The sequence below is a fragment of the Orbicella franksi genome, chromosome 14, assembly GCF_964199315.1.
Source record: "Orbicella franksi chromosome 14, jaOrbFran1.1, whole genome shotgun sequence".
NCBI lineage: Eukaryota > Metazoa > Cnidaria > Anthozoa > Scleractinia > Merulinidae > Orbicella > Orbicella franksi.
In genome coordinates this window covers 6,992,780-7,010,149 of record NC_138158.1, presented here as the reverse complement: position 1 = coordinate 7,010,149, position 17,370 = coordinate 6,992,780, and the positions used below count along the sequence as shown (strand labels likewise).

At 37.7% G+C, this 17,370-nt stretch overlaps 1 protein-coding gene across 1 annotated transcript; it reads right to left on the bottom strand.

The window, feature by feature from the left end:
* Positions 1-6,826: 6,826 nt before the first annotated feature.
* Positions 6,827-16,396, bottom strand: LOC145468163 (receptor-type tyrosine-protein phosphatase epsilon-like). Its single transcript, XM_081451849.1, is given in 5 exon segments — positions 6,827-9,704; positions 11,101-11,218; positions 11,769-11,926; positions 12,763-12,891; positions 13,525-16,396. Coding segments are annotated over 5 exon segments (660 nt in total). The 5' UTR covers positions 13,699-16,396; the 3' UTR covers positions 6,827-9,623.
* Between the last annotated feature and the right edge of the window lie 974 nt (positions 16,397-17,370).

The following is a 17,370-nucleotide window of genomic DNA, read 5'->3' as shown; positions in this document are numbered from 1 at the left end:
AGCTTTTTGCCAAAAACACATTTTTTGGACATTTTGGAGATTTTCAGCCTGGATATGGGCCAAATTAGCTCCAATCTACTCAAAAAGGTATTTGCAAAATGACAGCATGCCTTTCTTTCCACTTACAACATTTTTGCTTGGGCATGCACAGAGATCAAAATTTCTAGATAGTTTTAGGACGAGAAAGTGACCTACATCTTTAGGCTTTTTGTGTTTTGTTTTTATTTTATTTTTTGTCACCTTTCCTTTTTCTACTTTTCTTATCTTTTTGCTGCAGTGATTGACCTTCTACTGGGCTTGCTTCCAGTTCAAAAATTTCTGAGAAATTTTGGAGTAGCTAAGTAGCTAAATTTTGGAGTAGCTAAGTGTAGTCGCAGGAAATTTTGCTGGCCATTTTTCACTCAAATTTCTGAGCATTTATTGTGCATATTTCAGGCTCCATTGAGCCGATCACTCTGATCTGGGTATTACTGGAAAGATATTTTCCTCCTGACTTGCAGAACTTGAGTATAGATGATGTCAATTTTGGTCAGAGGTGATGACGTCAGAAGTGGAACAAAGGCCAACGCCTGTCACGGCTGGTTACGGGCAGCACAGGAGTCAATGGGTTAAAGGGAGCATGGAAATTTTAAGTCCAACCAAGCCATTCTTACACTGCTAAAGTTTGTCATTTTGAACATCTGGAAACTTAAAAAAAAAAAGACTGCCAAAGCCTAGAGAAGCTATTATTGAAAGCAAACATATTTCAAAGCAAACATGGTCTGCAAACAAAATCTTCATAACTAAAAGCCAAGTCATTTTGGAGCTCTGTCATGATGTCCAATCATGATGAAAAATAATAGTCAGAAAACTTTCAAAATTTGGTTGCACAAGGTCCAATGACAGACTGTTAATTCTAGCACTGTTAACATCTTTTAACTATTCATATTATTTTACTGTGGAAAATCATGAAATGCTTGCAAAATTGCCACTTAAAATTTCCAGAAACATTTGTCTGACACAAAGTGCAGGCATTCCTACACTAGCATTCAAAAAGAGATATACACACAGTACATGTACCTATCTTTGTTTCAGAGGATTAATAAGTCATTTAATATCTAGAAACTTTCATGCCTCATAAAATAATAGTAAAAAAATTGAAAACAACCAATGCTTGTTCAGTTACCCAATCAGAGCTTAACTTAAGTTACTATGCATGAAATTATTCTCATCACTTGAAATTAAAATATTTTTGTTGCTAATTCTACAACAAATAACTCATTGCTTGGTTCAAAACAAAGTTCTGGTGCTGGGTTGAAAAATATTTTTTTTCATTGCTGTTCAAAAATTTGAAAATTTTCTGCTTGGTTTATTTGAAGTAGTTTTTGTGCCCATGCTGGGTTTGAAAATTAATTTTTTTGCCACTGGGTTAAAAAATTTTATTTATCGCTGAATCAATTCCAAGTTGTTGCTGCATGAGCCAAATTCAGTTTGCTTTGTTTCCCAGTTTGATACTTAAAAAAAAGGGGAAAAAAAGCTTAAAGGTCAAATATGTTGCTGGGTTAATTGACAGAATCTTATTTTTGTTGCTGGACCATTCAGAATTGTTTTATTTGCTGGTTTTAAAATATTGTTTTTCGGCTGAGTTCAAAGATGTTTTGTAAAAGGTTTCAAAATTCTCATTTTTGTTACAAGACTGTACTAAATCACTAATGCTAAACTTAATGCTTTGTTGCTGGACCAGTCAAAGTTTCTCTATTATAAGTTACAATGTACTTCTTGCTAGGTTCACCATTGCAGGTCTTTATTTTGTAAGAATATTGTTTTTCTGGTCAAGACTTAATATTGTTATTTTTTTTTCGCCAGTGTACAGTAATTGGTGTCTGGATGGTATTAAAGTAGTTAATTAAAAATAATTTTGGACGCACCCTGTAGGCATAAAAGCCTGCTATAGAGAAATGCCATTGGACGGTATAGAATGTACAAATAGTGCTGCCATAGCTGCTTTTTGGCTAGTTTTGCTATTTAGAGAAAAGAAGAATTTATATGGTTTTTTTGATAACTAGTTATTAACCACTAGTGAAGTCTTTACAGGAAAATCTCAAACCGAGACCTTGCAGCAATGCTGAGGTTTGAGATTTTCCTGTAAAATTTGCATAACGTAAGGTTTGAAATCCCATCCTTCTGTCAAGTTTAGCTGCAAGTTTCTTTTGCTTAAGTTTTGGCAATGCAAACATCATAGTTTCGAACAATCCAAATCCTACTTTGAGCCTTTGACTTTTGCCAAGCTAAGATTTTTACTTGAGTATTTTGACTTTTTTTGTTTACATTTTCTTTGAGTATTTTGACTTTGTTTGCATACATTTTCATTAATTTGAAGAAGCAAATATATATATATATTTAAAAAAAATGTTCACAAAGAAATATCTGTACACATTTTCAGCCCAAATGAGGTTAAAATAAATTGGCCAAACTGGCAACATCACTTCCGGCCAAATGTGAGAGGGGTCGGTACAAAACATGGACCCCCAGTCTGGACCCCCTAGTGGACCCCCTTTTGGACCCCTTCTGGACCCCCATCTGGACCCCCATCTGGACCCCCATCTGGACCCCCATATGGACCCCCTTCTGGACCCCTCGTTTTTTTCTTTCTCTTTTTCTTTTTTTGAACAACAGTTAAAGTCAGCCGTCTAAGTGATGAGCTTTATGTACTTTTGAATGATTCAAGCCGTGATTAAATGCTTTAGACGATCAACAGTCAGGAGAATTGAGGAGAGTTGAGGAGAATTCAAACGATGTGTTCTGCTGTTTATTTATACGATATTGTAAATAAATGCAGGTAAATACAGATATGGCGAAATGATGAACAAATAGTTGAGAAATACACGTAGAAGAAACGACATTACACAAGACTGGGAGTTCTGCAACACGGGGTACTTGTATTTGGTCACCCATCCAAGTACTAACCCCGCAGAACAGGGTTTAACTTTGTTGAGTGGACGAGACGTGGTGCTGTCCTTGTGGTATAGTGACTCTACGCTGAACGCACTTTTTTTAATTTCTAAGATGAGAAAAGGTAACAAAGAGAGAAAAAAAAACATTGATACATGCCTGAACCATGACCTGAGCAGGAAGCGCTCATTCACCTTAGAAAGAAAAATTTTAAAATAATGGACCTCCACAAAGAACACAAGAGCATGTTAAAGGGAAGGGGCAATTCGCTAAAATTGCAAGAAATGCAGATGAATAAATGAATTCCTGAACAATGGTAAGTGAAGTGCAATTTTCCAAACGTAACAGCTGTGGACCGATAGCGTTTCCTAGTTCCTAGATGCCATAATCCATGCTTCTCTATTGATAAAGAAGCTCGGGAGCGAGTGTTTCGTTTTGTCATAAATTAATGAATACGCAAAGTTCTTAGTGAAAGGACCCAATGTTCATTTGGAGGTGCTCTCTATAAAAGCCTGGGTATAAAAGTTATGCATGGTAGGATTCCTGGTGATTTCTTCAAACCATCACTGATTTTTTGGATAGAGTCAAATTCGAGGACGATTCATTTGATGCCTCGACGGCGATGGAGAATAATCTGACATTTGAGAGAACTGCCTTGGAAATTCGTGTATAGCGTGGGTGAGCCATGAAGAATAGAGGCTGAAGGACACAAAAACAGAGGAAAAGAATCAAGAAAATAAAAGTCTGCAGTTCTCACAGTGTGTCATTTTGTTGGTTTATCCATGTCATGATGTCAATTTAGTTCACCCACTTTTACTTTATAACCTATTTCAGTGCCGCTGCTCATAAAATATAACCCCATTGTTTCGTCATAACCAACCTTAAACCAAGTTAAGTTATTCGCTAATTTTAACCAGACTTTGTAAAAAATAAACGCAGTTAACTCTCTTAGTGCGGGTGGAGCCATATATTATTCTACAACATAGACCAAACGCTACGTGTTATGTTCTAAGTTTAATTATTTAAATTAGGAGCCCGTATTTTCTGAAAGGAAAAAAAATCATTTTTCACATTTTTACTGCACTTCATTGATTAAGTAGACTTTACCGTCATTCAAAAAAAAAGAGAAAAAAAGTGGCCAAGACCCATTCAACTTGGAAAATGGATCGTCTGTAAACAGCGACAATTTTGATGCCACTTAAGGTTTTAATCCGTAGGTTAAGTTAAAGTTAAAGCCCTCTGGTATTGTTAAGAAATAGTGCAAAACACAACGGTAAGAGAATACACAAGGAGAAGTAACACTGTTGAAAACATTCATGAAGTTATCGGTACTTTCTTTATAATTGTCTCGGTCTCTTGCACCGCTTCTTGTCCGATCACCAAAGCAAGTGATAATTCTCATTTTCATTTCTCTCATTTTTGTTCGTTCTTAATTTTCCCAGCAAGTATCAAGGTGTTTTTTTTTCTCTCTCTTTGTTACCTTTTCTCATCTTAGAAATTAAAAAAAGTGTGTTCAGCGTAGAGTCACTATACCACAAGGACAGCACTATATCTTGTCCGCTCAACAAAGTTAAGCCCTGTTCTGTGGGGTTAGTACTTGGATGGGTGACCAAATACGAATACCCTGTGTTGTAATAACTTCTTTTTCTTTCTTTCTTTTTCTTTTTCTTTTTTCCCCTTCCCTTTTCAAGACGATATTTAAGACTGCAGAACTCCCAGTCTTGTGTAATGTCGTTTCTTCTACGTGTATTTATCGACTATTTGTTCGTCATTTCGCCATGTCCGTATTTACCTGCATTTATTTACAATATCGTATAAATAAACAGCAGAACACGTCGTTTGAGTTCTCCTCAACTCTCTTCAATTCTCCTGACTGTTGATCGTCTAAAGCATTTAATCACGGCTTGAATCATTCGAGAGTGCATACAGCTCATCACTTAGACGGCTGACTTTAACCGTTGTTTAAAAAAAAAGAAAGAAAGAAAGAAAGAAAGAAAAAAAGGGGGATCCAGATGGGGTCCAGAAGGGGTCCAAAAGGGGGTCCACGTTTTGTACCGAACCATGTGAGAGCTTGGTTGCTCAGCTCAAAATGGCAGTAAAAAACATAACACCGTGTTGACATCACAAAATTGGCCGGAAAAAGAAGGAGCAAAACTTCATTGAGGGTCAAAATGCCTTAGAAGATTAGCGGGGTCTTCGTTTTTGAGTTTTTGGGGTCTTAGGGTCGTTTTTAGAGGTCTTCCTTTTACAGACACTCTTGATCGCGTAAGAGCTAGAGTTCGACCTTCAAGCTAGAGACTCGCGCCAAAAGGTGTGAAAGTTGGCAGGTATAGAATTTGTCCCTTTGTTTTTCTACTAACGCTTATATATTATACCTGTTCTAGTAGGCTAAGCTTATATTAAATATTGTAAATGTTAAAGTTTGTGAGTTTATGCTAAGCTTACCTTCATCCAGCAAAGCACTGCATTGATCAACAAGCAAAACGTCTCCTTATTCCTCCTCCTGGCGCTGACATATATAAAAAGGAAAAACAGTTACCTACTGTCTCACATCAAGTATTTCACTGGATCAAGCCGCTTTAAAACAAATAACAAACCTTTGAAAAATTTCACTTTTGCCCACTTGCAAAATGGCAGCGAAGACTATTACACCTGCAAAGGCCAGTGGGAAATAGCAGGGTAAAAGGGGAGGGGAGGGAGGGGGCTGCGTTGGTTCTAGGCTGCGATCAGGCTCTACTTTTGGAAGTGTCGCTATCTGGCTTTTCGCCTTGGTGCGCGTGCGAGTTTACGAATAACCTGCGATTCCTGCGATCAAGAGTTCTGTTTTGTTTGGCGTCTGAATATAAGGGAGGGAGGGTATGATCGCAGGTTAGTTTACGAACGACGCGCTTGATGGAACAAACGACATCGGGGCGCGCTTTGGCGCGCTTCGGCGCGCTTCGTTCGTCTCGCGTGTCTCTCTTGCGGTCCAAAATACGAGACAGCCTGCTCGCAGGCTACAAAGTTCTCTGCGTGACGATCTTGAGAAGGCTTAAATTTCCATGGCAGGTCGGGTCTTACGTCGTGGTTGAATAACGAAAATATAAAGATGTCTGTCAAGTTTTGTAAAGTTTGTAGAGTTACAGGTTGGAACGAGTCCCAACGTTTATGATGTAATTTTTTTTTGTAGAGTTACCGGTTGGAACGAGTTGCCCAACGTTTATTAGGTAATTTGCCGTAATCCAAGGAAAATAACGAAAACAATTAATTTTAAAAACGTCTTATTATCAGCGCGCTTTATTTAGCTAGCCTAAGAGGTTGTCATACTGTAAACTTCCTAAGACAACGACCCCCAAAAGTAACGTCAAAAAATTGTGGCCGCCAGTAAATCCCGTAAGTAACGATCCCCCCCCCCCCCCCGAAATTAGCGAGCTCACTCCTACCCCTACCCCCGAAAATAGCGAGACCAAGGCTCAAAGAATATTTATTTTTCTAATAGTCAAGTGAAAGAGCTGATAATTATGATGAAGTCACACTACAACAAGGGAAGGTATCGCTTATGCCACGAAGTGTGAAAAGTCACTTCGTCCGTCAATTCATGTTGCGCTGTTTTAAAACAAAACCATTTTCTCTTGAACAAAACCCATGGAATTTCATCAAGTAATAGGAACGTACTAAGAAGAACTTTTCTTCAAACTAAAATTGAAAACTCTGTGTCTGTTTCTGTCTCTGTGTCTGTTTTCAACAGGAACGTATTTAAAGGCAAACGTTTCTTTAAATTAAAATTGATAACTCGACTGGCGCACTGAGATATTGATACAGCACAATGCGTCCTGAAATAGAAACTGCCGACCAATGACAACACGGTCTAGAAGAAGAGCCTCCATGTGGCAGCAGCATAACATTTAAACTGGAACGAAGAATTTTGCGTCATGTCTAAGAATTCAGTTTACGAATTTCCGTCTTTTGTTTCGTTAAAAGAGCTCAGTCGCACTAACTTTATGTAACGTTTTTTGCTCCCCGAAAGTAACGAGCCCCAAAGGCTGCTAATTCCGAAAGTAACCAGGGTCGGTACTTTCGGGAATTTAGGGTGTGTCTCTCAGTATTCAGATGCTGACCTCTCACTACAAGGCAGAGACCACAAGGGAAACACATTTTGTAACAAAACACGCGCGTGGAACGATTATGAGCTATCACAAGGAAAATAATTTACAGTCAATAAATAAATCAGTTAATTAACTGAAAAAAAAAAAGGTTGTTACATCCTAGTGGATGCTAAATGTGAGTCAAAACATTTTGGGTTCTTGTTTTTGAAAGTATTTTAACGCTTAATAAATGATTGCCGCCTTCTTAGAACTCTCGCTTCCCGCCCTTTCCTCTACTGCCTCCCGCCCCCTATTCTCCAGGGCTACGGTTCCCCCTGTCCTCCCCGCTCCCCCACATCCTGTCACTGGAAATGACTTATTCTACTCACTGAAATATATTGCGCTTGGTTTTCCAATGGACAAACAGTTAAATACAGTAGTTAAAAACACGGTTTTTATTTAAAAAGGTCACTGCAAGGTCTGCGCGCGTTCGTCAAACACAGTATTGGTGTTACCACCCGAAAATAAAATTCATATCTTTGCGCCGCTGTGTAATATCCTCTTCATGATAAAGCTAGATACAAATTCACCAAAAATTACCCTAAAAAGTGGTATACTAAAGAAAAATATCTGTAAATTACGGTTAAAAGGCAGCCATGATAATCAATCAATCAGTTAATCAAATCAATCAATGGCTTTATTAACGTGGTCAGTACGCTTAGCTGCAAGCTAGTTTCCAGGTACGCCAAGAAATAATAAAGATAAAAATAAAAAGTTAAAAAACTTCATTGGAAGTGTATAAAGTTAAGATAAACTACAATTAAAAATGAATCACAAATTAAGATGGTTTAGTTACAATATATGTCTAACTGAACTAAGTGTAAAATGTAAAATTGTCATAACCGTTGTCACACATTTCACTCACTCATAGTCCCGTGAGATTTATTGTTTTTAAATTGTTCTCAAAAGCCATGTGTTTGAATCTTCCTGGTTTCGTCTGGTATAGAATTCCACAATTTCGATGCAGTGTATCTCTATATTATAATGATAATAAAATGCCTTTTTCGTTCATTCAAATATTATAGCAGCAGTTTAAGGTGGTTACCTTGCTTTGTCATCCTATTTAAAATTTCTATATTATATCTCTATTGTATCAACAATCCTCGGTATCTGGGGGTTCGTTCAATCAAGGTTTCATGATACAAGTAGCTCTAAACAAATCATTACTTACAAACTGCTTTGCAGGATGAGATAGCTTAGATTTTAATGAGAGATATTTAGTATAATTTAGAAGTGTATATGACAGATATTTTTTTAAAATTTGCTTGATGGAATCTACTTGAGATCATGATATGGAAAGCGAAAAAAACAAAAAAAATGCGGGTATCGTTTTTTCCTTTCCGTGCTTTAGCCATCTGAATTTCACTTCCAGTTGGGTTAGAAACCGCGGGGGCTTGGGACTTGTCAGGCCGTGACATCAAAACAAGAATGTAGGTCTACATATCTTTCGTCGAAACACGATTTTTAACCAATCAGCGCGCGCATTTTCTTAGGGCTCTTTCCCAAATCTTTCGTAATGTTTTACAATTTTGATCCAAAATTGTGTCTAATTCCTAATATATTTCACTTACTTTTTTCGTGTCTATTGTTTGGTTAGAAAGATATCTCTACCTACGTTTATGTTTTGACGTCACGGACTAACTAGTTCCGGGCCTCGCGGTTTCTGACCCAACCGAGAAGTGTTTTCAGATGGGTAAAACGTGGTGAAGAAACAACGATGTCCATTTTTTTTCGATTTCCATACCACGATCTCATGTAGATTCCATCAAGCAAATGAAAAAAAGATATCTGATATATACACTTTAAAATATACTGAATATCTATCTCACAAGGAAGATATAATATTATTATTTTCGAATAAAATGTGATATTTTTTGAAATACCCATCAGGGATCTACTTACAATAATCAGAAAAATTTCTCTGTTGATTATTTTAAACTATCTCTCTACAGCTATGTAATAAACATATCATAATTAAACGTCAAAGATTACAAAAAAGGCACGGAATGACATTTTTGTTAAAAAAATTAAGTTACTTTTTAAACTGTCTTTGCCACTGGTTTGTATATCCTCGTCTTGTAAAAAACGAAACACAAAAACAGACAAATTTATTTCAGTCGTTGAAACGTGTCAGATTTGGTTTGTCCTGGTCAGAACAGTAATCTTCCTACAGTCATATATCGATAAAAAGTGTTTCTCCTTAAAAGAGGTCTAGCAAACATGAGACACAAGAAACCCTCAGACAGAAAGGCCAGTTCAAAAATAGTCCATGGCCACTACCACACGGCTTGTCGACTTTTTATTGTTACTCCTCAGACAAGTAAAAAAATTATGAAGAAATGACGTATTTTGGAAAGGCCCTCTTAATACTTAAAGTACACCGTTCCCAATTCATTGTTTCTCGTCTTTTATGTCATAGACCCTTTTCATAAAAGCCTACCAATGAAATAAAATGATGTCTGACTGCGCGACTCACTGACCGACTTGCGGACCTAACCTTTAAATTAGGAATCATATATGCTGACCTAACCTTTAAATTAGGAATCATGTAACTGTTGAGATAACTCTTTAACAATCTGCAAAATTTGAACAAGTACTAAAGGAGTCCAGGTATGCTTGGATTGTCTTGTAACACAGCTCGTAGCGATCCTGCAAAACGGAAAAATGGGCAATGAGCCAAGGACACAGAAAACGTTCAGTTGTAAATATCATCGAGATGTTCCCGTTGATGTTTATTCCTGTTTCTTGTTTGTGTTATATTCGAAACCATGTATATCGGTAGACTGGTATAGCATCACTGTTACGCAGGTTACTCATTAGGGGTTTCGTCCAAGCAAGAGAGTGGATAACCTAAGTAAACGATTGTTCATTTACCGGCACTGGCTTCTTCCCAAGAAACACTTTGAAAATCTGCTCGAAACCGCCACGTTTGTAGCACACTAATGCCTGATTTGTTAAATGTCACACATAACTGCAGACAGTGAGGTCTGTTTTTGTTATTTTACGCTCTTGCTCTGTCGCTTTTGTAGACTTTGAGTTAACACGTCCTCTCACAGGAGTTAGTCCTTGTGGGCGAGCGTGAAAATCACTTCGCACGAGGTGAGAGGACAGAGTGTTTTGACCTTCCCAGAAATATAAGACAGCCAACCATCGACTGTATCTTTGGTTAGCACATTAATGAACAAAAGCTGACCAAGATGTTCGTAAACTTGCAAAAACAAGAAAAAAAATGCAAAAATTACTGAAAGATTGAATGCTCAGTCGACGTTACGGAGTCATCATGACGCCATTATCCGAAACGTCAAGTATTAAATCTTTCAGTACTTTTTGCATGTGTTTGCCTATATAGGCAGATCTCTTTTGATTAAAAAAGCATGCCGAATGAGGTAGTTCAATCACGTGTTTGCTTCTAAATAACTCATCGATACTTGGCAACTGCGCAGAACTTTTATTTCAAAGCTCATTCGTGCAATGAGCCATATAACAATTATAACTAATAAATGTTTTTGCTTAACAGAAAACGTTTTTCAGTTGTACAATGCTTCAACAATAAAATCGGCGAGCCTAGTGCGTGAGCATGTTATTAGGCTGTGATACAAAGTTCAGATTGCTCAGGGAACCAATCAGAATGATGATTAACCAACGATTATTGGCCAGTTTGCTATATGATTATTGGCCAGTTTGCTATATAATAAAGAATGCTATCATGTATACTAGATTCTGCACGCCGGCTCTGATTGGTTTAAAAAAACGTTTTATCTCAGCGCGAAATATCAAAGCAGTGTTCCGCGCACCTTCAACCTAAATCATAAAGCAAATAAGAAAACAAAACGCACTATACTGTCATAAAACACGCCGGGTTAATATATGAGAACACTCGACAAATTTCTTGATCCTCACGTTTTCTCATTTCTGTTCACTACGATAATTCAGGCAAGAAAAAAGTTTGTTTGGTCATTGTTTCAATTAGGTTTGAAATCAGACAAATTAAATTACTCCGATTCAAGATACGACAATAAGCATCCCTCAGTATTGATTAACTTACCAGAGTATCGACAGCACCAGGTCTCCTGGCTCGAATCAGTTTAACAGTCTGAAACACATCAACTGTTTGTTCAGTCTTGACTCGTTCTATCACTGACATTATGGTGGACACACAGCCACTACGACCAACACCATCAGTAAGGAAAGAGAAATAAACACTCTGTTTGTGGATTTGGGAGAATTTTAATACTTTAAAATATCTAATCTTAATAATTTGTTCTCTTTAGAGCTATGCAATTTCACTTTTAAAGTTTTCTCTATTTTTTTTTTCTCATAATGATCTTTTTGGGAAGCGCTGTATAGCCTCATGGTTAGCGTGCTCGTCTCCGGATGGAGCGGTCCTGGTTCAAGCCCTGGCCGGGGACATTGCTTTGTGTTCTTGGGTAAGACACTTTACTCTCACAGTGCCTCTCTCCACCCTGGTGTATAAATGGGTACCGGCGAACTTAATGCTGGGGGTAACCCTGCGGTGGACTAGCATCCCATCCAGGGAGAAGTAGAAATACTCCTAGTCGCTTCATGCTACGGAAACCGGGATAAGCTCGGCCTGATGGGTCCCCTTTGCTCGTATGCAGACTTTAGCTACCTACATATGATCTTTTAGTTACTTTATGGTTAAGCGCCACAAAAAACGCACATTTGGCGGCGCGTAAAAAATCTGCTATTCACCTGCACTGAAAAACAACAATGCCATTTCCTGTTTGTTGCTGAGACTGTTGTATAGCAGCCAGCAAGTCGAGTATTTCCTTAGGATCTGTGCACGAGTCAGGGTTGGACCATCCATTGAGGTGTAAGTGCTGCACAGTTGACTGTTTTCTTGGCCGCCGCTAAGGATTGTGAATTGAACAACATTTGAGATATGGCTAGAAACAGAAGCCAATGGACAATTCTCTTGCATTGTTTAGTACGTCGTAAGGATGGAAGAGACAGAGCAAAATACAGCATCCATTTATATTGCTAATGAGCAGGAGGAGCGTACAACCAAGATGATTTAAACGTCTGCCTAGAGAACGTTATCTTTATCAGTTAACTTGACAATCATCTAGAGCTGTATTTAGAACTGTTAGGAGATGATCTGGTCATGTTCAAATTTAGAATAGCGCAAGTAATATAATATTTTATTTATTTTACTTCGGCAGAGGCAACTAATGATCATTAAGATTATACGAAATTGGTAAAATACAAAAGAAGAAAAGTTTCCAGAAAGGTTAGTTACAATGTGTGTACGTCACAAACTAAGCTAGTATCTAAAATTCCATACTGGGGAGCTAAGACATAATAAGCAAGTAACCGACAGACCTACTGTAAATATAACACAATCTGAACACATGTCGTTACACACAATGTATATGATTGTTCTCCTGGCTATAGGTGAAAATAAGGCATTTGGCGTTGAAACATTTAGCACAACTACCAAAGAAAATGTGTTTCCTAACCTTATATTTCTGCAGCAAAAATTGGTTCCTAATTTAGGGGCGAGGTAAGTGGGTAGGAGTAATGAGTTTTAAGGGTTTATTTTAACCTTTGTTTTTCCACCATCCCTTTCGCCTCCTTCCTCCCATCCAATTATAAATTCCAATTCCAAACATTAAGGGATTGACGCTTTATTAGTTTAATCCCCGCTCACCCTTAATGGTCCCGTCTACCAAGTTAGCAATCTCACCTCTGCATTTGACACACTAAACTTTCTAGTTGTGATGTTCTTTGAAGCGTTTTCTGACAGTATCTGTAAAGTGATCGGCTACCATACTGTGCGGATCCTTCACTGAGTAGGCCAGTACTGTGGATAACTCTACAGAGAGAATGTAAAAGAGTTCTTATATTCAGTTTTAATGTCATTTTTACATAGCTTATAGACTTGAAATCGTCTTTCGTAGCTGCGTGGAAGTAAAGCAAGATCACACACGCTTATATCTGTTTACACAATACAATTTTCATTATTAAAATTACTGAAAGAATAGGAAAGATATTAAATGAATGGTTTCCATCCTTGCCAACTATATCTTTTGTTGCTCATCGACTTAACTTTATTTACCTTTCCCCAGGTTGTGATAGTAAGGATCTAGCGCAGCGAGGTTCATACAGAAAACGCTAACGAAGGATACTCCCCTAGTATTGTCCCAAGCAAGCCTGGCTGAAGAGACACTCATTACACAAGACTATTATTGAAAAAGAGCTGCCGGCAACAACATTTCCCTATCCAGTACATGTATTGGAAAAATTAAGACCTGAAATACTGTAATGGGCTGGTTTTAGGTAGCGACCCTCTTCACTGTCTAAGCGGTGAAATGTAGTAATTCGCTGCTGCAAGGATTTTAAATGCAATGCTACGTTTTTTCTGTCCCAGAAGTGGAACACCATAACGGGTAAAGACGCCATAGCTGCACCCTCAATTTCGAATGTAAGTATATGAAGCGAAATCTACCTCTTTGTCTTCTTTCAAGCTGTTCAACATCACAATTGTGCCAATTTCATACTGTGAAATCATGCACCAGAAGTCCTCAACAGTGTTGTCCAATGGGGCTTGAGCCAGGATGCATGCGCCGCGTTGTTTGTAGCCCTGATACAAGATGAAGAGGCATTTAAATCTAAAGAACATAATCTCAGCATCGCCAACACACTACTAAGAAAAGAAAGAAAAGTGTAAAGTTTAAGATGCCCTAATTGCTATAACACGTTGAAAAAATAAAAACAAATATTTGTAACAATTCCATTAGATGGCAGAAGATGTTAGAGCTCAGGAATTCACTCACGTCTTTTTTTACAATGATAACATGTAATGTTCACTGATGAGAAAATCAATGGATAGGCATACCTTCCTCTAACCATCTACAGTAAAAATGATAGGTGGTGTACAGCACCATACATGGTGGTGCTATATACTTCGTGGCTATAAAATATCCCAAATTACGGAATGGAAGCAATTTGTTTGATAAATACTGATTATAGGCTAACTTGGAAAACTCCGTAGAAGCCAACAGGTTGTTTGAATCTTCTGCAATGTTTGTCTCTGCCTGAGTGCAAGCACAAATTGATTTCATTTTGGAGACTGCACTCACATCGCTTTGGTACTGGAGGAAAGTAGTTTTGACAGATTATTTTTTCTTAAAAGCATCAAAAGTTAACAAATGAAACTTTTCATCAAGTAGGCGGTTTCCAAAATGAACTGAATTCCCGCTTTATACCAGTTTTTTTTAACAATTATTGGATGAGGTTTTGTGATATCCAGAATAATCAAGCTAAGGTCGCAACAGAAATATCCATGATATAAAAAATCCCCGACACCCTTCTGCTCCTCAATGCTTAAGGAAAGTTCTGGCCAAATTTCATGAAAATCTGCCAATTCTACATACCCCATTACTTCATTTAAAGAGATGGTATTCTCGCAAAAAGCTATTGCGAGCTATCCCGTTTGAAGAGTTGTAAACATGTCACGCCTTTAGTCGGATGTATTTCAACAGAATATGCCGCTAGCCAAACGGGGCACCCCAAACGTTCACAGCGAGCAAAATGATTTTCGCGGAAATTCCAGGGCAATAATAGTATAACAGTCACGTTCTCCTTGTTGAACTTCAGCGGGCGTCTTTGGAGCAGTCTTCACCTCACGTGAGGAATGGGGAAAACCAAGAGAAATAAGTGGGGTAAGAATGTGAGTACGAGTATTCACGAACCCTTGCCGCTGTCGGTCAAAGTTTTCTTCGTGTCTTCAAGAAATTCCGCTATTGACTTCGTCCTGGCTTCGATTTTTCCGCTGTCTAAGGACTTTTCTATTTCTTTTTTTAGCACGTTTCATGACCTCAATAAGGAGTGTTCGGCAGCATGGAAGAGCGAATAAATTCGAGAACACAACTCCGGAATGGCGTGTAAACAGCAAAATGCTAATGAGGCCCTTGTAATATGAGCTACCGGAGGAAGCAGTTTCGCGCAAAACATTTGACGCGCTATAAGGATTATTAACTTTTTTTTAAGTTTTATTAACAATCCTTTTTTTTCGAAATAACTCGTGTGCGTTTTAAGATTTTACTTTCATTTTTTGGGGGAACTGTTAGATTTAATAGCGACCTTTTTGTTTTGCTTAAAAAGAAAAATTCGACAAAAGTAGCACTCTCAAGGTATTGTGTAACCTTAATCGTATCTATAACAAAAGTCTCGATCGTGATTGATTCTCCGCGCGCCTATTTTGTCACGTAATCGGCGCGAGATCACGTGGGTGTCAATTACAGGTATCCAATTTGGACACGTGATTTGCACGTCAATTACGCACGCTTTGATGGCTTCCTTCAGTTTTTTAAAGTTATGGAAAGTGCTACTGAAGTTTTCGCCCAAAAGAAGTTCTCCAGGGAATTTTTCAAATTCGAAATTTGCTGTAAATACGATTAATTATCGTATCAGAGGCAGTTTTTAAGGCTAATCTTAAGACTTATCTTTTTAAGCGTGCATTTGATTTGTAGTTTTTACTTTTTATTTGCAGCCTAATTGTATTATATAGCGTATTTAATTCTTAGGATTTTAACTTTTAGGATCTAGGATTTTAGGTTTTTAAAGGATTAGGATTTTAATTTTAGGATTTTAAACTTAGGATTTTAATTTTAAAGCATTGTAAAGCGCCATGGACAATTAGTGGAAAATGGCGCTATATAAATGTATATTTATTTATTTATTCATTTATAATCGTGCCGTACAATTCAGGAAGTATTCAAATCGGCAAGCGCTTTGCGCTAGTCCGATTTTGGAATTCCTCACCCGATAACTCCCTGAATTGTACTCCACTCGATCCAGTTACTATTGGTTATCATTGTAGAGAGGTTTCACTATTATGCTACTTAATATAATAGCGCCTGAGCCGTAAAAATTATAAGCGATATGAATTGTTTTTGGTAATCCATTAAAAAAGACGACTCCAAGAATTTAAACGTAAATTTTCCTAAACTTCTTTTACTTTGCTTGAACACGCAGTTTTCGGTGCTGCTGAATTGGAAAACCGAACCTTCGAAGGCGAATCATTCTTTAATGGGTCCTTAGTAAGTCATGTAAAGCGTGTTACCGTGAAAACCAATTCAATGTGAAGAGACAACTGCCCGTTTCATATCGCTTATAGCAATTTTACGGTCGATAAAGCTCTTTTCGTGCACACATGTCACTGACAAAGATAGCGATTTCCTAGCAACAAAGATGAAGCAAAGCTAGCGTTAATTCACTTTTGCAGTGCTCTGAAGAGTACCACAGGCCAACCAAAAGAAACATGGCTACGGTGGTAAGTAACACGTATTACTGGTTCCTTGAGGTTATATTTTAGTTTTTTTATGCGTCTCATCTTGAGGAGAAGAGGAAACCATCATCACTCACAGTTGTTCTCATTTTCAGTTTCAAAGTGTGGTTAAACAAGAGAACCTCACCATTTCTTTTTTCGTCAATCCTTCACTAAATTAGAGTCTAGCATTTCTTATGAAGTTATTACTAATGCGCAGTATGGCGCACGAGTTAAGGATAGGGCTCCGTTTCTCCGTTTCGGTGTAACATTTGTGCATGCAAATTTATGCATGCATACATTTACCACGGTCTTTGAAGCTCCGTCCGCCATATTGGATTCTCCAACAAGGTGCCGTTTTTTTGTAAACGTTGTGCTTTTTCTCCAATTTGATGCAGTGTGAAAGTACCTATCAGTACTTTAGCTCGTTGTTAAGATTCTGAACTGGCATGTGAGCATGCATGAACAGCAAGAAAGTGTTTCTGGAGGGGTGAGCCAAGTCTCAAATTTATTAGGGTTTTGGAGATTCAAGGACATATTACGAAGAATCATTTATTATAAAGGACGTGCTCTGTATACTTAATCTTTTGGTCAAAAAATGCTTCCTGTTCGTGTAAATGGGCGTGCTCAACAAAACGGGCAGGTAATAGGCCACGTTCGATATATATTTTCAGGACAAAATTTTCAAGTTTCCTTTGTCCCTCGAATCCCTTAAGATACTTGGTTGCAAAGAAATAATTTTGAAAGAAAAATAAATGCTATAACTTGACGTTTCGACGTTATCTTGTCGCCATTATCAAATGCAGATTAAAGTCGTTCAGTTCAGTTACAGTTACATGCTAGCTTAAGTGTTAGGAAGGAATCCACCAAAAGTTCGAGTAACAAGTGGACTAAAACTTTTTACCGAGATTATTGGAAACTTCTGTGCGACTCTTTTGAATATCTTCTCGAAAGAACTCATTTCTAACAACACCAAATGTAGAAAATAAATTCTGAAGTAATATATGAAACACTTGAAAATAC